Genomic DNA, 23,201 nt, shown 5'->3' with positions numbered 1-23,201 from the left:
TCTCCCCAGTGATGGTGGGAGGCCAGTGCAAATTTTATAATGTGGGAAGGCGGAGAATAGATCTAACGTGATTTTGAACGTGAAAGTAGAAATTGTTTTCATTTGTTATGACCCGGTCAATTTTTTGATCTGACAACGAATGATCGTTTTGTGAGGCCAATTTATAACAAGGGAGGTAAGAAACATCCAGAATACTATCAAGGCTGGTAATCTAATTTGATTCCATGTCCATATGTTTAAGCATTAATAGTCTCGGAGCCTTGTTAAATCGACTTTAGTCATTGACCATTCGGATGACTTGCAACACTAAGATCAACCTGTTAGTATGTCTTGAGGCAGTCGTGTCGTTGAACCAAGACCACGAGCCCCCACCGCCAGAAAGCTTATGTTAAAAAAACAATTCCCGGCGGATGGGCTGTAATCCACTAAAGTCCACGGGTCCCGACTCATGTAGTTGAGTCACTGGTCCAAAGATTATCAATGCTCATTTACAGCTGTGTCCTTCAAATCAATCGATTGCTGGCGTTGAAATTCGGCTAATGGGGGCAACAAACAACAAATCAAAATATTGCCGAGTAATATATTTATTGTATGATCATGGTATTTGATAGTTTCTTTAAATGGCTTTTAATATACGCACATTTGATGCTTAAGGATATTTGTATGAACGATATCATTCACAGTACACCTACTTCCAATGTTATACTGAACGATATATAGATGCGTTATGCATAAGTATGATAAATGTCTTTCCATCGTTTTATTTCTTCTTTTTCATGAGACCAAGCTTCTTCATCATCTTCATCGTTTCAGCTGTAAGTATAAAAAAGTCAATTATTAGACATTCAAATAGTGACGTTTCTACGGGTATGAAAGCGATGGTTAGCATTAGCAAGGCAGTGCACTTAATAGACACTTAAGTTGTCTATGTCTATCGGTACAGGACAAAGTTATATTCTGCTACCATCCAGATGCGTGACTATTGTCGGACGGTTTCGGTATATGAACTCTTTGCCCGACCACCACAAATGCTTTGAATCACCAGTCGTCCTGAGCTCCGCTTAAGTTAACCTCGAATTACCAATGACGGTTTATTTCGTAGCACAAGGCCACCGGAGTCTGTTTTAGAGTAAAGTAAGGCATAGCTCCATTGCAAAACTACGATCAGTGCACTACGACCATAACACCCTACTATGCTCTTTATACGTACCATTTACAGCTGAGTTTCCAGATGAACTGCTCGGTGTTTGACTGGGATTTCCTAAAACAAATTAATGCACTTTAAGAATCTATACGTCACTTTTACTTTACTATACCTTACGTCACTAAACCCGAAACCAAAGATATACATATTCTAGAAAGTCTCTTCCACAATGGAGAATATTGTGTGCGTCGGAGTAATATGCATACATTACCTTACTAGGTTTGTTTGTCATATCATTCGACAACATTGTTACGACAAAAAATTGATAGCCCCTCACTAACCATGAGATCAAATCATTTCTTAGCGATAGTTACCTGAGGAGGGTAAGTTTGCACCAGCAGTAGGGTGAGCGCCAGAACCTGGATGGGACATTCCTATAAAAATACATCAGCAATTACAGTATTTATCACTATCACATACTATAGCAGCCCATAAAATATAGTTCCCCTGATGAAAAAAGTGGATATCACGTCTAAGAAACTGGTAGGAGCTGTCTTAAGCAATTAATGGACGTATGTAGAAAGAAAGAAAGAAAGAAAGAGACAAACAACTATATTTGACAAGGATAACAACTTAGGTTCACAGTTAAGGATCCTTTCAACTAGCTGGTCCTTGGCCAAACCTCTTGGTGTTGATCTTTCCCGGATTATCCGTACCCATCGACTGAGATGACTTATTCACACGTCGATCGTAGCAAATTTTGTTTCAAAAATGTTCCCAAAATAAATCAGTTGCATAAATAGAATGTTAGTTCCATGTAGTTTCAGGCCCTGATTTTATTTTGCTGTATCGCTCTACGATTATTGATGTATTATTGAGCACTATTTTAACCGTGAAAATATTTGGTTATCTTTCCTTAGTTAGTTTTCTGACAACTTTTAGCTTTCCAGCATTCAGATTTTTGTCAGACGTCTATACCTTTCAAGCCAGACGATGTATGTTATTCTTACGTCATAATATTTTTCCAACGCTACAGGAAACGCAGACGTCGGACTTGCAATCGACAGTAAAAGTCAAAAAAAGGACAATTAAGTTTTGAATTAATTTGATTAAGGAGTATTGAAATTAACTGATGAAAGTTTCTTACCTGGAACATCTCCTAAGAGAGCAGCTGGAAAAAAAATTATTGACGTTTTAGAACGATTTTTAACAAAGAGGGTTGGGGGGGGGGAGTACCCTCGCCAAAAAATGAAAACCCCCTCACAATAATTAAAAAAAAAAAACACTATCACCCCTCCGGATATATAACCTCCAAACGATCAAGTCTGGCTATGGTCTCGGTTTTACGTTATAATGAACTTCTTGGGATGGCCCAGATCATATTATGTGGAAAACTGCGTGTCAGTACACTTTGCTGAAGTAAGTATAAGTAATTCCACCGTTACGAACACAGCAATAATTATGAGATCAAGTTTACCTTCATTTAATTCTAGAAATTTCAGCTCTTCCAGGGCAGTTATCTTATAGAACTTAAAATTTCAAATTAATTAATTTTACGTCATAATTGTCTGCATCATAATGGCTAATGAAGACAGGCAACGCCATGCAGTGTGCAATGAGGGAAATGTTACCAGGATTTCCAACCGTCGAGGGATCTTTAACGTGCACAGCCTGTAGCGACTGGACGCTTTTTCTATGTCAGCCCCTCTTACCTTCACCGGGTTGGAAAATCTGGAGGTATTATCTCGACTTGTGCCGGGACTGAACCTTAGACTTTAGGTTAGCGAGCAAGCGCCTAACTCACTGAGTCACCGCGGTTTCCTTAAAATTTCAAGACCTCGATAAATAGCCTACTAGCTGAATAACTTACCCAACTGGTTACCGCCCGCACCTTGAAAAAAGAAACAAAAATATTTTGGTTTGGGTGTCAATACAACGTCAAGTATTCCACCTTATTGCGGATATAGCAGGTACATATTGTTTTCAATGATTCAATACGATACTATGGGTACTATTCTAGCTCAGAACCTCTCTTAACATGAAATGTATAGTATTCACGGACAGACGACCTTATCCGTTACCTTTCATTTAGCGTAAAACTCTTACCTGCACCCCCTGGGCCACCTAATAACGCATCTGAAATTCAAACAATAACGAGTGGTCATGCAATAAAGACATGGAAAAAGGGATACCTCCCATCCCTCCCCCTTCAGCAATTGTTATATATTTCTTTACATCGATAAAATCTCATGATAGGTTAGAATGATGGAATGATACAATCTGATGAATGTTAGGACAAGGTTCGTATTCTTGAAAAGAATTTGAGAAAATGTTATCATTAAGATGAGCCATTTATAGAACTGATTCTTACCTGGACCTGCCTGACCACCTCCCAAGAGAGCTTCTGAAATTTAAAAATCTCAATTTAATTTATAGCCAGGAATTGGAAAGAGTAATTTTCTACTTTCGGCAAGTCGGGTTCGGGACAAACACATTAAATTGCCACCCTGCAAGTTAGACATGCGTAGTGCTCGAACTGCTCACACAGGCATCATATTCATGAAATTAAAACAATAGAAAGTGCAATCCTGCTTTCTGCTTATTACAAATTCTGCTTATTGTAAATTCAGCCCCAAATAAACCATCATGTCATAAGTGATAACTAAAATATTTGCAAATGATAACTTTGCAATTGGTTTAGTCAACTTTTGTTGATCAAGTTATAGATTGGAACCTAACTTGCGATCAAATATTGTCAACAGACTGCAGAACAAATATCTGAATCATTTTTAAAGGTTTTTTTGGCAGGTCATTCATTCAGGCCTTGTGTTTCACGACCTACCCCCTTATTACCCGTACTTCAGGGAAAAGGGCACCTCACATATGAACCTTGAACAATATAAAAAAGAAAAATCGAGCACAACCCTTGTAAAACTTATATTGTAATACATCTTTAAACTATGTATTGAATACCATTGTTCGCATAGTTAGTTGTCACGTGCGATGATTGAAATATCAAATGAAAATAAATGGTATGAAACAAAATATCTCAAAAGGCTACAAACGCACTGTTCGTTTATTGCGAATAAGCGTTAAAAACCGTCAAGTAAGGTAGCTTTTAGGTTCTTGTTATTCGATGAATCGATTGCTTAAAAGGGAATTCTTTAAATGTTTCTGTTGGAATTTCGGTATTGCTGAGTACAATTTGAATTGCAACCATAAATAGACTTTCATACGGAAGCTCAAATACGACAAGTTTTTGAGATTCCGTACATTCATATTGTTTTAATTTCAGATCTTTGGTCAAGGAAATTTCAAACAATTTAGGTACATATTTTGTGCATAATTTTTAAAATCCGGTATAAATTTTTTGTTCACTCACCAAGTGGATTGCCGAGATTCATGCCACCTACAAATTAATATCATTGTTTTCAGACTTTGTTTCATGAAAACAATGACGAAAAGTGCGAGGAAGCCGTCATATTTCGCTAGACACAATTCGTCATTGTATCAAAAAGGGTCCTTTAATACACGCTATGATTGGTTAAAATCACGTCATTAGAATGGGCTGTGGTAGAAAATTTGTTACATTACAATGGAGAAGCATATCACACAAAAAAGAAACATACCAAGTTTCATGACATTTCGAAATACACCTTGTTCAATAGCTAATCCTGGCCCTGCGAGCAATTACTGCCAATCACTGTATTTTCGTTACCTTGATCTGCGTCTTATACCTTGACCGCAATAGCCACCTTTCTAGTATCACGTAAGTGTGTAAATGCAACGACTTTTATTCGATCGTACGTTAGAGAATATAGCTAATCAGTTTCCTCGACAGAATTTCAGTAAATAGTAAGCCACAATGTATACAGTCTGCCTGTCTAGTGCTATGATTGGCCGTATTTGCTGGCGTACAATCCAATCTCTTCATTCCGTGAAACAAGAAAGGTAGCTATGGCAGTCATTATATAAGACGAAGTTGGTAATAGCTTCACATAGTGAAGATCATATACATTGCTCAATAGCAAATCTTGGTAATTTGGCTCTGTTAGCAGTGGTCAATTTCATACTTGTATATTTTGCATGTTTGCCTTATCGATTACGATTGGGTTAGGCATATTTCTGCTTCTACGTTTTCTCGCATATCTCATGTGTTGTAAATACGTTTAGATTTATTAGAAAAATACTCATTACTAAGGCTTAAGACAAGTTAAAAGTATATTTATGAAAAATTCTAATTTTCAGCGTATTCGTCAAAACCAAAATTTACGTTTGGTTTAATTCATACATTTATGTGCGAACAAAGGAAATGACTGAAAGACGTTGAAGTAAGCATAAAAAAACATACCTGCTCCACCTGCTCCCCCGCCTCCTAATAGTGCATCTGAAAATATGAATATTACGGTAAATTTTCCTCGTGTGATTGATATACCTCCTCATATGAAAAGTTAATTTTCAGCTACCAATGTATTGTCAAACTATTATAGATAGGGTTTCGTTTAGCAGTTAGTGTTGATAGTATTTGCTTTTTATACGCTCACATGTATATGGACATATCTTTACGTCGCCATTGTCCGTCGGTTCGTCAGCACTTCTTGTAAACTGAGTAAATATCTAAATTAATAGCAATTGAAACCTACCGAAAGGACTACCAGAACCTGCACCACCAGCACCCCCAAACAAACCTAAAATGCATATGAAACATGTAATAGGGCATCGTCGAAATTCCGTGCCACATAGTCTTGGATGATTTGGACATATCATTGTTTGAGAGGATGTCGATTTGATTGCATCATTTACAAGATCGGGGGGGGGGGGGGGGGGGGGGGGTATTTTAACAAATGAAAAGATTACTGTAAAAGTTGCAATTTGCTGCATTGAGATGATGTTTTGCATGGTCAAATCCCATATGACCACACCTAAAACCATCTCATGCCCTATTTTATGGGATCAATATATGGAGTTTATGCTTTGATACTGTAATTTTATATATTTCCAAGTTTTACGGGACAACTTCCTAATGCACATCCTAACATTTGTGATATAAAAAAAAATCTTTGCTGTGTTGTTAAGGCTAAGTTAGGTAATGGAAATATGCAATGTATTTTGGTTTATATATAGACACAAATCCAGCTATTATATTAGACTTACCACCGGTACCAGATAAAAGTCCAGCTGAAAATATAAATTTTATACTTTAAATATACTTTTTCAAGTTGCCGACAGTTGCGAAACCCTGGTATAAGGCAGATTAATAGCTACACTTTGAAGAGCGCGACTGAAACAAAATGGTTTTCGAATGAATTTGTGTATTTCTACTCTGTTCATTTTCGTTATCGAATTGAATATTTATCATGCTAGAAATATTAAAGCAGAACTAAAAAATAGCAAGGTGTTGTGAGTTTCATGCTATGCTATCTCCAGACAGCTGACTTAAGGCTGACAACAGATAAGTAGAACTTATTCTCATGTCTACACCCCGAGACGAGTTTGAAACGTTTCTTCAAAGAAGTGTGCTTAAGGGGCATGCTATATGAAATCATAATCTATTTACCTAAAGGATCCATCTGATTGCCCCCTAAACCACCTGCTCCTAACCCGGCTCCTGCTGCTCCTAATGCCGCCAATGGATTGGTTCCAGGCAATCCACCTTTACCTAAAATACAAATTACATGGTTATTATCAGATGATGGATGCCCTCAATCCGCAAAACTGGAGAAAAGTATGCCCAGCTCTGAAATTCTGTATAGTATTCAGTCCTCAATTGTGACCGCGTTGATGCGCATAACCTAGCAGTTGAGATAAAAAAAAATATATATATTTTAATTGCTTCATGGTTAGAGCAAAGATAAATATAAGTTTTAGTTCGTTGTTATGCATTATACATTATTATCGTAACTTTGTAAAGGTTTAACCAACTGAGAGAGCTCAATTGTTATTATCCATAGCACTCTTTGAAATTATAATACGACGCTCGGTTATCCCGCAATTGAGCGAAACAAGTAAGACTGTCTTATAAGGTGTTATTAACCTTCCTCGTGTGCAATATGACGCCATAAACCCGCAATGGCAGCAAGTGAGAAGGCCAATAACGCCCTGTCGTCATGACAGTTGAAATGAGTGCCGAACGATTCTACTGAATAGTGGGTGAACCGGGCATCAAAGTTGAATTCTTGGATAGTTCAAATTTAGCTCTACCATCTCGAAAGACTAATATTTTAATCAGGGACACTACTACTTCTTTGTCCGTATATAACGATGGTATAACAAATTATTTAATAATTCCGAAATGGTACATTGGTGTTGCAAATAATATTAAACATATCTATATAACCAGGTTATTATGTCAATATTAAAAATATATCTCAAATCAATTAATATATGGGATTTAAGGGGAAAAATCTGACAAACGAACTACAGATGCAGGAAGAGAAATCGGATTGGTGCAAACAGAAGCAGTGTCCCCGATATACAGAATAGGGCCAATTTGAATCTATTTTACTATGCACAATATATTGGGGTATATATAAGCTGATATAGTAGCAGTTATATTTTATGGTTCGGCAATAACAGCCGAATAGTTATATATGTTAATCATATAATTTATCGCGTCAAAATCATCTGTTAAATATTCATGATCAAATTAATCACACAACAGTACAGTTCCCAGCTTCACACAACCGGTTCATAAAAACAATATAATAACTATGCAAATTAGGTCATGTAATCATGCATCATGGAAACAAACAACTTGACATCCTTGGTTTGTAACAATTTTTTTTAAATTGAAGGTAAAGGACATGCACTTGTCACCAAAATTGTTCCAAATAAGATAACATAACAAGGGAATCACCTTATAACAAACGGTGCATGGAATATATTATGAAATATGCGTTTATTGATAGAATCTATAGGAATAAAATCTTTTACTCGTGCTCAATCATAAGAATTTATATTAGCAGTTTTCAGATCCTTCCATGTCGACTAGCTCTCAGGCCGAAATGGATTTCAGCATTGTTGCTTTCTTAATATCTTAATATTTGTTTAAAAAATCTTTGGACACGCCAAATTAAAAATCTACCGACTTCTTTCGAAGCTACAAATTCCAGTTCCTAGCGTTTAAAAAAATTATCATCAATTTTCTATGTAGGAACAATTATTATAAAAACTTATGAAATTTAGCACTTACCGGATAGTTTGTGGACCAAGCTAGCTGTCGTAATAAGAAAAAGCATTAATTGTTAAGCATTGTTAAGCAATATATCAGCAATTAATGCAATCAGATTAAAATGCAGATTTGGCGTTTTGTTCTGTGGGTTGGTCTGTGGCTGACCCCACTTGCAATCCATGATCTGACAATTATTATGTAACACATGTTCTAGGTCACTAAATTCGCAACCAATCACATGTCAAGATTAATAAAAGACCTTTTAATTCTGACTTGTATTGTTAGCCCAATTTTAGAGTTTTCCGATTGAATATCATGATAGTTTGACGCTATTGGATATTCGATTGAACACTACTCAAAAAGGAATTTCGTCAGATCATTGTCGGCAATTTGGGTCAAACATACAACGAAACATCCAGATCTACATTTTAATCAAATTGAAATTAGATCATAGTATTGAGATGAGCGAAAGCTGATTACATGTTGTGGTTTACAGGAATATACGAAGAAATTTGCAGTAATGCGCTTTATGCTTAAAGTCCACGCAGCTGTTAGATACTGAGATCATTGGAGCTACTAATATTTTGCAAGGCAAATTCATCATAACTCACTTGTATGCTTCCAGGCATAAAATGCAATATTTATTAAAATATGAATGGGCGCTTATCATTTTACAAGGATTTTACCACAGATTTGAGGATTCTTAAGGATGCTTTTGCAGAAAGCAACCCTACAAATTGGCACCCTATTGCACTGCCAACATCAGGGAACAATTTCTTTTCATAATGCAATATAAAGTCAGGTTGCTCAAGAGCCAGTTATACTTGTACTTGTCTATGTGATAAAGAAGCATATACCTACGCCAACCAGCGCCTCGATTGCGTACGTGGCTCTATCATTGATAGCACAAATGCGCCTGCGCATATTATACTTTCAAGCATGGCAAATGCAATCGTTTACAGATGTCTAACAAAAGTATGTATTTCACTTACCCGCTAAGCGCTCTGAAACAAAGATTTAGAAATATGTTATTTTTAATATGACATTTTGAGAATGATTTAATCTTTGTGGCTTGCTGATATATTGATATCAACGGAGTAAAACGTTTAAATACTTGCTTTACCAGCTAATAGAGCTGAATTCTATCTATCCGTTACTAACATATTACGTAAAATAAATTATCATTATTATAAGAAGAATTGACGAAAAATGAAATAGATATATTTAAAATTCTTTCAGTTGAGTCAAAAAAGGTGCATTTTTTAATTATACAGTATTAAATAATAATTACGCAAGCTTGACAATGGCAAAAACACAATTAGTCAAAATATTACACCGTTCGCTAAATAAAAATATATCTTTTATACACTCGAGAGAAAATAACACTCAAGAGCAAAGCCAACAAATTTTAGTAACAGGAATATAGTGTCGATTTATCAAGTATATTTTTCCAATATCAAGCTATTACGAACTTCGTACTTAACGCATATCTGGACTGCAATAGCCCTATTACTGTATCACGGAATGGAGCGACGTGATTGGATTGTACGCCAATTGTATGGCTTCTTAAGATCAAGACGGTTCTAATATTGGGTGAACTATCTACTATGTCTATGTCTCTTCACTCATTGAGATCATAGTAGTTTTTGCGATGAGACTCGATGTGCTACAATATCACTCAGATCACTTTTCGATTTTTAATCCGCATTCGGATGCAACAGAAGAGTAGATGCTTTCCGTTTGCTTCATACAGATTCAAAGTTACAAAGTATGGAGCTAGTTAGTCCCATATACTGTTAAGCAAATACATTTTGATTTCTGTTAGTGCTACAAACATTATATACATTTGGTATAAATGCCATCATTATTTGCATGCTGCTAAACGATATTGAATATAAAGTAAACAAGAACTTGAAGTCAAGGTTCTGTCGAAAATGTTGTACTTTGACCACAACACTATTTGGCGCCGACAAAGCTAAAGGATTTACTCACGTTCATGCATTTCAGCCATCATTTCTGGGTCCATCATGTTCATCATGCCTCCCCCCATACCAAATGGATTGGCAGTGCCATTTGAGCCACCAAACATACTTCCGAAGTCAAATAAACTAGGCATACCAGCGTTAGAAGCTATAAAAATGATAAAGAAAATTGATAAATACAGAAATACCAACAGAACATATTGATGTGCGTCAAAGTTTAACCTATTTCTATGTATTTTGCATTTGAATTCTTAGTATCAGCCTAAAAGTATGCAACAATAACTTGCAAAATGGTTTACGAGTAACCGATGTTATTTCAAAACGTGGCTAACTCGAGGCAAAAATTCAAGGTACAGACTTTGTAAATTTGTTGCCACTTGAAGACCACACCTCACCTCGATGGGTTCAAGGGAAAGAGTATTCCACTGCTAACTTCATTTTAAACAACCTTTCTTGTCATAGTTCCATGCCAATTCATGATGTTTGTAAAATCGCTATAAAAAAGACACTTCTATCACGAGAGTATTTCTCACAAATGTGAAAGGGCTTATTTTGTAGTGAATATCAAGCCCTCAAATGCTCAAAATTCAACTCAGGCCATCTGAAATCTGTTGTCTCCTGGCTGGGTTCCCCTAAGGCATTTTCTAGAATTGTCCCTAACTTTGATTTTAGTGGATGCAGTGACGAAGACGTTATAATATTCATTAACCTACCTTTGTTATTACCACCGCCACCAAGTAAAGCAGCAAGAGGGTCGTTGGAAGGTTGTTGAACAGGAGGAGCTGCTGCTGTTGGTGGTGGTGTTTTTGATTGCTCACCTAATAAAACTGCTTTTAATGCTGGACTCATAGCTGTAATTAGAGACAAATTTATCTTACTTCAGGATGTGGATCACCTCCAAACATCATTAGCCTCAATGAACATTTGAATCTAGGTGGTTTCTGAAGATAGAGATACTATCGTGGCGGATACAATGATAGGCACATGTGGGATTTCTCTCTTATTTCAATCGACTTAATTTTGGATACATCACCATCAAGATGTATCGTATGTTGTGTTATATATCGTAATTCATCTAATCATTTCTTGTTCAAAAAATGTTGTTTTGGTGAAATAGGGATCGATCGCTATATAGATATTTTAGTAAATCTAACTTACTGTCATATTGTGTGCCTAAAAGCTGACGTAGTACGCCTTCAGCTAAAAGTAAAATTTGGAAATATAATGAAATTTGTTCGTGACTTAGTTATGAGAGGCTGGGCGTATTTGTCAACGACAGGCTGGATGTTTGTAAATAAAAAAATTACATGCCATTGCATCGTCTTTAGAATTTTGAATAAAAAATTCCCTCATATCTAACTTTAGAGTTAAATAGTTGAGCTTCGCCATCGCTTCGTCTTTGGAATTTTAAAAATAAAAGCTCCCTCATATCTGACTTATGTTAAAAAGTTTCGATATTGAAAGCCCATAAACCAAATTCGTGGAATAGCATAGTTCCTTCTTTCATAATATGTTTTCTTCCAAATACTGTTATTATTATACATACGATATCATATATTACCCTTGTATGTATAAAAGCTTTGTAATAAGTAACTGTAGAGATGACTAAAAGTTTTTTTAAGCGGGTAACTGACCACAGGCCTAGTTATATATCATGTATAAACCTTACCAGGGTTGTTAGCAGTAGGAGACGACTTTGCAACAGTTGATGGTATTTGAGCAGCTTGACTCGCAGGGTTTTGAATCTGGAATTGGTTTAAAGTTGGAACATTTTGATTCGGTTGCATTGGTTGTTGTTGTTGTTGTTGTTGCTGAAAAGATCTCTGTTGTTGAATCTGTTGTTGAAGTTGCTGCTGTTGTTGTTGAAGCTGCATTTGTTGTTGTTGAATTTGTTGTTGAAGCTGTTGCTGTTGAAGCTGCTGCTGGTTTTGTGGTTGTTGTTGCTGTTGCTGCTGCTGTTGTTGTTGAGGCATAAATTGATTGGTTTGTTGTGTAGATGGTTGCATTTGATTCTGAACAATTTGTATCTTTTGTTGTAACATCTGTTGCTGAGATAACGGTTGGTTAGATGGTTGTTGCATAGGTTGCTGTTGAAATTGTTGATATGGTGGGTTTGCATTTTGCATGTTTTGTTGATTATATTGTGGTTGTTGTGGTTGCTGTGATTGAAATTGACGGTTTGGGTTGAGTTGTTGCTGTGGTTGTGTGAATTGTTTGTTCATCATATTCGATTGAAATGATTGTGGTGGATTTTGAAACTGTTGTTTCTGCTGATTAGGAAATGATTGTTGGTTTTGGGGATACATAGCTTGGTTTTTATTAAATGTTTGGGGATTGTTATTAGACATTGGTTGGGTCGGTTGATTTAGACCAAAATTTGTCTGTTGCTGATTTGGAAATTTAGAAACTGTCTGTTGTTGATTTGGATATTGAGAAACTATTTGTGGATTTGCAAATTGAGGAACTGTTTGTTGTTGTTGATTTTGAAATTGATTTTTAGGTTGTTGTTGTTGATTTGGAAACTGAGAATTTGGTTGTTGTTGATTTTGAAATTGAGTATTTGGTTGTTGTTGTTGTGGATTCGTAAACTGAGAAACTGGTTTTTGTTGAGTTGGAAATTGAGACGCTGGTTGATTTTGAGGCATTAGATTAGTTTGTTGTATGGGTACGGTCGGGTTTTGGAATTGATTTGTATTTTGAATTGTTGGAGATGGTTGTGTCGGTTGCTGATTAAACGTTGGTTGTGGCTGCTGCACTTGAGGAGTAGGATCTAAATTGACAAAATTATGAAAACAAGAACATTCAATGAAGAAGCTTATATAACGGGGGAAGTACTTCGTCACAATTTCTGTTTTAATGAAGAAGGGTTATATCAAAGCAACAATTTAAAACAATTCAAAGGATTTTCGACCGACGTCAGTTCCAGTTATTCCAGGAAAATCTTGGCCAGAATATATGTCAATAAAGGCATTAACGTCACAAGCTGATCAGTTTTCTGATATATATATAAACTATTATATATTTTGAATCCTTCTAAATTTCTCGACCTTTGCTGATGACAGTAGACGTGGTAAAAAAAAAGTTTAAGCATATAGTCCAAATCTTAACTAAATTGGCAAACGTAATTAATCGCAAAATATGCCTTATTACATAAGGCTCTTCGCGATTAGTGATGTCATCAAACAGTTAGTTTTAGTGGAATTGCAACATTGTAAGTCTTTTATAACCAAAATATAACTTACTTGTTAACAATCCTTGTTGTAATTTAGTGATATCTGTATTTAAAAAAGAAAAAACGTTAAAATAGCTTATAAAAGTTGTAAATTGCTTTAGCTTTGTAGCTCTTGGGGTCGGTCCTAAAACTACGAAAACAATGCACACATATCCAGTTACACAGAATTTTTCTTTCATTTACTTGGGTGATATTTATTATCTGAAAAATCTATCACTTAAACGTACTGCCATACTAGAATAGTAACCGTATGTATATGGACAATAATGGAGAAATCGTATATATCTTTTTGATGTTAAACTGAGGTAGCCTTTTGACGGATGTATTTTTGCACAATCCTGCCCTACTTTAAAAAGACTAGACAATTTCATCACTTACCTGCAGTGCCTGTTAAAATTGACTTGAATGCTCCAATTAGGTCTAAATTAAGGATAAAAAACAATTATGACAAAGATCAGAAGATTATAGGTTGAATACAGGTCTAGCTCTTTCCAGAAAGTTTTGCAGAAGATGCGCTGGTAGAAAAGATATATTTTCTCCTATACAAGCCTTAAATCTATTTTTCTTAGGCAAACATGTCGAATCTTTTGAAACACCTGATGCCACTGAAGTGGTGCTTTGTTCTGACACCTTGATAGTATCAATTGCCACTTTGATTAACAATGGATTAAATAATCTTTTTTTTTTACATCTGTAAAGTAAAGGAACTAAAACGTAAAATTTGTAGTCATATTACCTTGTGAGCTTAAGCTGCGACTACCAGCTGAAAATGAATCATAATTTAATATTATTACTCTCCTTATAATATTGAGTCTGGACCTAAATTGTCACTCAAGAACGGTATTTAAAATATATGTATTAATGTATACCTCATCAAACCCTTAGAGTTGAAATTAAAAAGAAATCGCTCAAACACCTCGAGGAATTCTCGGTGATTTTTTCCTCCTACGTTTGTAAGCTTTGCGGTATAAAAATCAAAGATCCATGATATAACGTGTATCGTTATTTGCGGCTATGGCGATTGGATATTTTATGACTATGGTATAGTACGTGGCGTCTATGCACATGCATATAGTTGATATATGGTTTTCTGGCTTTGTTAGCTATTGATATCTATGTAACCAGTCTTTGCACGTGGGCCCAGTGTTATACCGACTTTCTTATTTTTAGAATTTTATGAGATTAAAAATACCTGCTTCCATAGCTGAGATAAAGGCATACATGTTCTGGACGATATTATGGCCTGAAATGAAATCAAATGAAATCATCAGCACTATTAACTTCAACGTGGAGACTGTGACAATCCGAAGCGTCTCAAACAATATATTAAATGGACACAAGATTTTAACTAGATTCCCCAATTCCCAAACTTTTGAACCGTTTTTGCCCTGTAATTTGAACATTGCTCATCAAGAGAACCTATAGGCTCAGTGAAAGCATTTCAATAATGAATATTGATCGAAGTTAACCAGATGAAAAATACATTTTTAAAATTGAATCAGTTGCTTCTTCAATGCTCCCGGAGGTGCTCAGCTACCCCAGTTTTACTACCTCAAGTTGGGAACAGGTTGATTCTGGAATTCATTGCATTTAAATGATTTAACCCACCTTGGTTGGTATTTGTTGTAACTATTGGTTTAACAAACGTACCTAAAAGATAAAAAAAAACCCAACTAAATGAGTCATCCACCGAAAAATAAAAATCTTAGCCAAAATGTCACTTGAGTGAACATTGCTCATTACGCAGATACGACACCACATCAATCTCAATTATGATGTTTCTTTTTTTCTTTTTTTTCTTTTTTAAATAAAAGTATACTGAAGATTATAATAAATCAAAATTTGCCCATAATAAATTGTATTTGTTTGAAAGGTTACTATATTACAAAAAAGTCTTCAAACTAGCTGTCCTCATGGTGCAGAAAAGTAGGACGTAAAACTTCATTCATTTCATTTTATTTCGATAAAGCTGTAAATGTTTACGGTTATTCCTGGAAAATGCAATTGCAGGGGCCGAGATGTAATCCTCAAGATGCCAGTTCTTATCCTTGTAAAAAAATGGTTGTTCTATTGTTTACAAAAGACAACATTAATCTTACTTACTCTTGCTGCATTTTAAATTAATTGATGACCAAATTCCGTCAGCGCCACAAGTTATTGTAGTGGTACCACTTTCATAGCTAAATCCTTCATTTTCATTGCAATTATACATCACAGTAGAAGTAAATATGGTGGAATTATAGGTCGATGTCGCCCCGTCTACGCTTGGAATATTTGATTCACCACAATCTCCTATTTAGATGTATTAACAAATTAATGCCGAAAAGACATACATACATGTATTGCAATATTTATATTATAGTCTAATATAGCAAGGTTCATCTTACTGTTTTCAGAAACCTTACAAGCGAAGGAAGTTCGTAAACCAATTGACTACCTCGATTAACATTAATGAAAAAAACAAAATGATTTTACAGTGTTTAGATTTGATAAATTGTGGACTAAGGAAACAGAAACCATCCTTAAAAACATGCCCTCGTCTATTTCTATACGCTTTGCAATATTCAGACAACTGAACCGTTTCAGCATCAGGCTGCACTCCAACTGAAGTTTGGTAGAACTTGTTCCCTTGTGAAAATTTCATGTCCTTAATCAAATGGCATTGATGATGGAAAGCCTTTTTCCGAATATGGATACACATAATTAGCAAAATAAATAATGATGTAGCATAGTCCGTATCACGGAGAACATTCAAATGTCTCAAAATGCATCATTATTGTACTACAAAGAATCTACACAACAAACAGTTTCTTAGTTTTGCAATAACATTGCTTTATAGGCCAGAGTGAATTCAGTTCGTTAATGCTTGTAAATTTTATACTGAGAAATCTGCCCGATAAATATTTTCTCATTTTTTCCCTTTTTTTTTTATATACTTTATACAAATAGCTGTTGACGAAACAGATAACTTACGTGGTTTACATATTATTTCGGGCGGAGTCCATGTTGAATCTGGCTGGCACATTGACACATGCTGGTCATAAACAAAACCAGGTCGACATCGATAAACGGCGAAAGCTCCATATACGGTATATGATGCACCGCGTACATCGATGGGTTTTGGACATATTGCTGCAATACATGATTAAAATGTAAAATGGGTGATCGAAAATTGATGCAAAATTAAATGCACACCAAAAATAATGACTTTAATTTTTGAACCAATAAATCCTGTTTGAGAGACCCACAATTTGCAGCTCTTGACGAACCTAAGTAAATCTTAACGGTTTACAATACCTCTACAGTGTACAGCAGGTCGAAATGAAAGACAAATTCCGAGTAAACTCAACAAGCACAGCAAATTCACACCCAGATTCATATTTATCCCTCATCCAACGAAAGGCGCACATGTCATGTGTATCTTTGTAAAGCCATGACCATTAATTTACATAACTGTCAAGCCTATTACGAGGCATAACCGACTCTTATGAAAAAACAAATGAACGTCGCACATAAAGCATTACTTACATCAGCCATAAAAATTCACCCATAAAAATTATAAGTGAACGCCTAAACTATTATCGTGTGTACTGATGCCCAAATAAGTAGGTAAAGTAATATTTTTCGTAATTTCGTATTATAATTTAGACGTATATAGCCATCACTCCTTTTCATTGGACGCTATAGACATTTTTAGTTTGAAATCTATTTGCCATTTTGTTAGAAGAAGCATATTAGTAAGATCTCAAATGAGTGTGTGCTCTAAGATATGCCTATAAAGCCATTGGTGCAACTACTGTCTCTCTTATTTTAACTTTGTTTACTGTATATGACTCATACTTAATTGTTATGATTCATTTTATTTTTCATTTTAAAATGCATATAATTATATAATCTTTTATCATTGTGCATTGTTTTTATAATACGTCTATGCATATCTACGTGTAATTATGATTAGTAGTTAGTACGTAATAACAAATTCTAATACAGGTTTTAATATTATACTTAGATGCATTTGACTATGCTTACTCTTTCCGAAACACCTGATGGTACTTCTCTTTGGAGGAGTCCACTAATACACAACTTTTATCCTCGATCTTGACATACTTTGGACGAGAATTTGATTGACGAAATTTGCTTGTAAGGATTTTTTATTTATACATAAACCTACTCAAAATGCATATATATCTTTGACAAAGGATACCAAAGGTGTTTTGACATCCTTACACTTCGTGACATGACTATATAATTATCATAACAAGAATCAAGATGAGGGTACAAAAAAAGTTCCGGGTTAGCCAACATTAATTATTATCAATAAAATCCCTGCAATAAACATCTACTGGAAGACGACATTATGAAATATGTGATTATAATTTGATGCGTTTAAAGAAAGTGTACTTTTTAATATCATAACAGACTGGATATATTATTAGTCTGACACAGATGCCTTATCCAATTTTTGGAAGGAAATGTTCATCTGTGTTGAATTCGAATTCGTAGATGTGATCTGATTTAAGATGGTTTTAGTGTTTTAACCTTCTTATTGGCCAATCACTCAAATTGATTGATTTAGTTTTGTTATCTGTATTACTGTAGATCTTACAATCTTGATTTTATTCAAGTTAAGTGTTGGAGAATAAGGCCTCTGATCTAGATTTTTATGTGTATACATAAATAGGATAGATATACTCACATGCCATACCGGGGACTGGAGGCATAGGTACAATATTTGAAACTTGGTTCGACGATGTTTGAGGTTGAGGTTGAGAAGCAGGCAATGGCTGTGGCGTATTTGATGCTGGTGGTTGTTGAGGTGTCATCACTGGTGCAGATGCTGGAACAACTGGAGCAGCTACTGCTGATACAACCGGGGCAGCTGCTGCTGTAGATGTGGGAAAACCAGTTGTTGGCAAACCAGCTGTTGATGAGCCAACGGTTGATGAGCCAGCCGTTGATGAGCCAGCTGTGGATGACCCAGCCGTTGATGCACCAGTCGTTGGCACATTTGTGTCTGTGGTACTAGGATTATTGGTTGTGATTTTAACTGGGGCGACATCTGTTTGGCCTGCTGTACTAATTGTTTCGGTGGTGGTATCCTGTCCTCCTGAAGGGATGAAACTTTCTATTTAGTCGAGAAACTTCATACAGCTCATTTCATCCACTATTGCTTTTACACAAGAATATGAGCTTTTTTGACAAATCTTTTTAATAAAAAAAAACTAATAATACGAGCAGGCTATGTGATGCTCACAAAAATCAAGAAGACATATAATTATTTAACTTAAATAGATCAATTAAATTCTTTATTCTTTGAAACGCTGGTTTATCGGAATCTATACACGAACAGAGTGTAAACCATAAGAACAAACATAAATTGCTTAAATTTCCAAAGTTGTCCACAGCATGTTCCTAGACTATAAATTGCATGAAAGCATTTGATGAAAATCAAAAAGTCCTCGAGGATATAGAATCCCTTGCATAAAAATACGGTAAGGTACGGTAAGGGATGTCGAGAAGGCAAATAAAAGTGACGGGAATGGCTTTTAAAACGATTTGGGGTCTTAAGCAATACGTTTTGTGATTCTGATAAAAATGTAAATCGAACTGGACACAAAGTTCTACAAAGGCACTAAATGCTAACACTTGTACCATACTTACACGAAAGGAAGTGTATACCGTTTTTATACATACAGATATTCACACCATGCTAAGAATAACAGATCAGTTACACCGATTCATATTAGAAGGACTTTTTCAAAAGAAATATATTATGGAGAGATGATAACTTACCTACTATCACCGCTATTACTGCTAATGTCACTGAAATAAATTAAATACTATTTCATTTTTTTCTTCAAAGAACATGTTTTGTCGAACATAAGTCATTGTAAAACTTAAAACATATTTTCAATTCATTAGTCTATGTTCCGAAGGTTTCAGTAGAACAGATGAAAATTGCCAACCAAGTATGACTTCTACTTAAGTGCTAAAAGACTAAAAGAAGATTTTTCGCAAAAATTACAGTGGCAATGATGCCAAATTTGTTTTGGTGGTTTTCTAAGTGGTAAATTGGATACTTGTTTTCAGATAGCTCTTCTTTAAGGTACCTCTAACGTTGTGACTGGAAATGCTTAAAAGGTTCAGAGGATTACAAGATTTGAAATCAGTTAACAACTTTTGATCATGAATATTCTAGGCTTTAAAATCTTCGTATCGTATAGTGCAATAGCCTATCGAGAGAAGATTACAAGATGTACAATCAGTAAGCAACTTTTGACAGTTCTTGACGTGGAACATGTATAGGTTAAAAAATATTACGTGTTTATTTGTGAATTTTCAGAATCTGTGCAGTATGTAACATGTGGTCATGCCATTCAGATATATTTTTGGAAATACCAATATCATTTCTAAATGTTTAATCAAAGTGGAACTGTCTGCGATCTTATGATCACTTTAGAATAAGCCCAGGGCACCCCTTGAATAAGTTTGTCTTAATTGCCACCATATCGTTCACAGGAATAGGTGACGTAAAATCGATAATGTTTTCAAATTTAGTCAGAATCTTTCTACAGTTGGCATTTATTTGCATCTGTTTTAGTTGAACAGATTACAGTACACTGACAAATGCAGAAAATCACACGAAAACGTATTTGTTTTTCAATTTTCCTATTGAGTTCCTATTGTGTGCAACATTCTGTCCTATTGGTGGGATATGATGTATTTTCAAAGTATGTATCATATTCAAATGTCGCCTTCATGCATTTCACTCTCGAGGGTTAAATTGCAATGTTTCCTGTCTTGGTATACAAAGTCATTTTACTTCAGATAAAGTGTCAACGTATGACATAACCAATGAAAATAGAAAGCAGATCTAGATGTTAGTCTCGTGTTTCTTTCTATATGTGTGACTGCACATGATCTGAGGAAATTGATAAATACCACGATTCAAGGTCACTTAAATGCTAGACCAATCAAATGCAATGTTTAATTATTGCTTTATATACCACGTTTTACGTCTTTTGAGGGATATTAATTTTCAAACAAAGCAAAATCATTTCTCTTGATCTCTCATGAAGATAAATAATGATGATTTGACGTGTAGACGTTCTTGAGATGACATATCTGCCCTCGGGCAGGGCGGAACCAGATGACAGATTTTAACTCTGAAAAGTGACTCGGTTGTATGATTTCAGTTCATTTAGGTCGGAAAGAAGAAATTGGAAGACTATTGGAAAGATTCACAATATTCAGGGGATGATTTGGGTCTTGAATATATCTAAATCGTACTAGAAATTTACGAAAATCGCATAATTCCTTTAAAAATACTTCAAACTGTAAATTTTATTTTCTATTTCTATATATGTATTTTCTATTTATGACAGAGACTCAAAAAAGACTAGACATTTCAATATTCAAATGCAGATAATTCTGAACACACGTGGATTTGAAAGCTCAAATTTTGACAGTGAGCTGTGAACACTATTACTGATTACCTGTACTATTACAGTTTCTGAGACCAAGGTATAATTGACCCCCGAAAATAGCAAATCTGTCTCTTTAAAAAATAAAAACGTAGATCAATGTAGATTCTTTGCCCTTTGTTTATTCTAAAGGTTTAAATCATGAATGAATTATGCGACCATCATTTCTTGACGCGATAGTTTGAACGACTTAAATCCAACAAATGTCTGAACACTATTATCAGTAACGCAGCTTTCGTGATTCAACAACCGTGTATAAATATCACAGCATCACGACTGACCTACTTATGTCATTAATAATTCCTTTCAGTCACATAAGTGACAGAATATAATATTATCATTATATTTCCGACGATCCTTCGTAATTGGCGGGTATTTCGGTTTTAAATAAATGATATAAGTTATATTACCACAATCACGAAACCATTATGATAATGTCATGTCTTTGAACATCAGTGTCAACCCGTGATTCTGATTTTATGATTTTGGTTGAGCACTGTCGGATAATAGGTTATGCACATCAATATGTGTTTTTGTTCGTATGTTATGTTGTTTGTACCACAAGAGTGTGTGAACTTGTATGCATTATAACCTCATTCTGAACACAGAAAGTTACTGTTGTGTCCAGCACAGTTCTTTGTACCTTTGAACATTCATCTTGGTTTTTACTTGTGTGTGGTGAAGAGCTGGAAGATATTACTTTTCTGAATACGAACTATAAATTGAAAGCAAGCGAGTGTTTCCTTGCTCTGCTGATGGCTGTCCATTGCTGTTTGCTTCAAGTTAAGAAGCGCAACATATACATATTTGTCTTCAGTGGGCGTGGTCATTATCAACGACGGTTGAGACTATATACATTATTTTTCGGTATGGTTCACATATACCTTTGGATTGTAGGTAAAAAAATATACAAAATGGCTGACATATTATGGTCAATGGTGGTTCACTGCTGTCGTGTCACGATCATATATCTTAACGGACTTATTTGTCCCCTTGGGCAAACTATTACCCCGCAAAGTCCTGGCGAAATGGCCCACATGCTTATCCTTACTCATAAATATATAACTATTTTAGACTTTCAAGTTTAAGGAATTTAAATTTTGCTAACACATCACGAATGTACCTTAAAACGGAATTACCCTGCCTGTTTTCTTACTCTAATTTAACATAACTGATATGCACACTTTGTTCAAACTTGCGGGTATCCGTTTATGCTTCTAATTTAACCGCTCATACATATGCCACGTGTTATGATATTTTACGATCCTATGAAAGATATGAACAACATATTGAAGCGATTGGCACAATGTGTAGTCACAAAACCCACAAAAATGTATATATTTCTGAACTGCACTAATAAATGAATTAATAAATTAAAGGACAATAATACCCAAATATTAAAAACTCACCCACTAAGCCAACGTTGTCGATACATTTCATTTTCCCTTATTTTGTTTATCCAAACGCGTAGTACGAAATGAAAATGAACGGATGTACATATAAAGAGAAAAGTGTAATGGCTTTAACTTGTCATATTCTCATGTCAACTTTCTTACCCACATTTATCACCAGCCTGTCGACAGTGAAATATATGAGGTGTAGATGCCATCAATTTCAAACAAAGACGGCAATCCACTTCATTACCTCACGAACATCATCTGCGCTAATTTTTTTTGTTCGTTAACATAAAATATCAACATCACCTTACATTGAGCACTTGTACTTGTATATAAGATTTATGTTTTAGGACAACCCATCTTTATGAGCATACTCAGAAACAAATCATCATTTCCTTCATAAAACACGATCTTTTTTCAAAAATTTCGGAATTTTACTGCCAGAGATAACAACTAATTTACGTTAAAATATTTTTTGAAAAAATGAGCAAAAAAAGCCAACTGTTACACTTAGATCACTTTGATCTATGAGCTGTTACACTTGTAAGATTTATATTATTCTTTTTTCTTCAGACCAAACTGTCTTTATGATCCTAATCATGTACGGAATGTTATCTTCTATTGCATAAACCTTCTTTTAAGGGTGACAATTTCTCAAAAAATCGCATAAAATTATAAAATTTAATGCGAAAATATTACCAAACTTGTGATAAAGGTATTTAAAAGAAATGGGGAATAAACGCCTTCCAGCGACATTAATGCATTCATGATTCAGACTAACTCACGCTAGA

General features: G+C 35.0%; 1 protein-coding gene across 1 annotated transcript; it reads right to left on the bottom strand.

Moving 5' to 3' along the window:
• Window positions 1-567: 567 nt before the first annotated feature.
• Window positions 568-22,453, bottom strand: LOTGIDRAFT_234884 (hypothetical protein; the record flags this gene model as incomplete). The annotated part of the gene is made up of 27 exons (XM_009063252.1): window positions 568-813; window positions 1,211-1,261; window positions 1,519-1,578; window positions 2,292-2,315; window positions 3,015-3,035; window positions 3,251-3,280; window positions 3,516-3,548; window positions 4,527-4,553; window positions 5,496-5,531; window positions 5,788-5,832; window positions 6,299-6,322; window positions 6,702-6,803; window positions 8,337-8,360; window positions 9,308-9,319; window positions 10,308-10,445; window positions 11,011-11,148; window positions 11,456-11,497; window positions 11,967-13,067; window positions 13,540-13,572; window positions 13,908-13,949; window positions 14,266-14,292; window positions 14,722-14,772; window positions 15,138-15,179; window positions 16,503-16,661; window positions 18,226-18,636; window positions 19,323-19,352; window positions 22,423-22,453. 27 exons carry the CDS (start codon window positions 22,451-22,453, stop codon window positions 761-763), a joined length of 2,787 nt encoding a protein of 928 aa, XP_009061500.1. The 3' UTR covers window positions 568-760.
• Window positions 22,454-23,201: the final 748 nt, after the last annotated feature.

The sequence above is a fragment of the Lottia gigantea genome (genome assembly GCF_000327385.1).
Source record: "Lottia gigantea unplaced genomic scaffold LOTGIsca_56, whole genome shotgun sequence".
In the NCBI taxonomy this organism is placed as follows: domain Eukaryota; kingdom Metazoa; phylum Mollusca; class Gastropoda; family Lottiidae; genus Lottia; species Lottia gigantea.
This window is presented reverse-complemented; position numbering and strand designations above follow the sequence as displayed.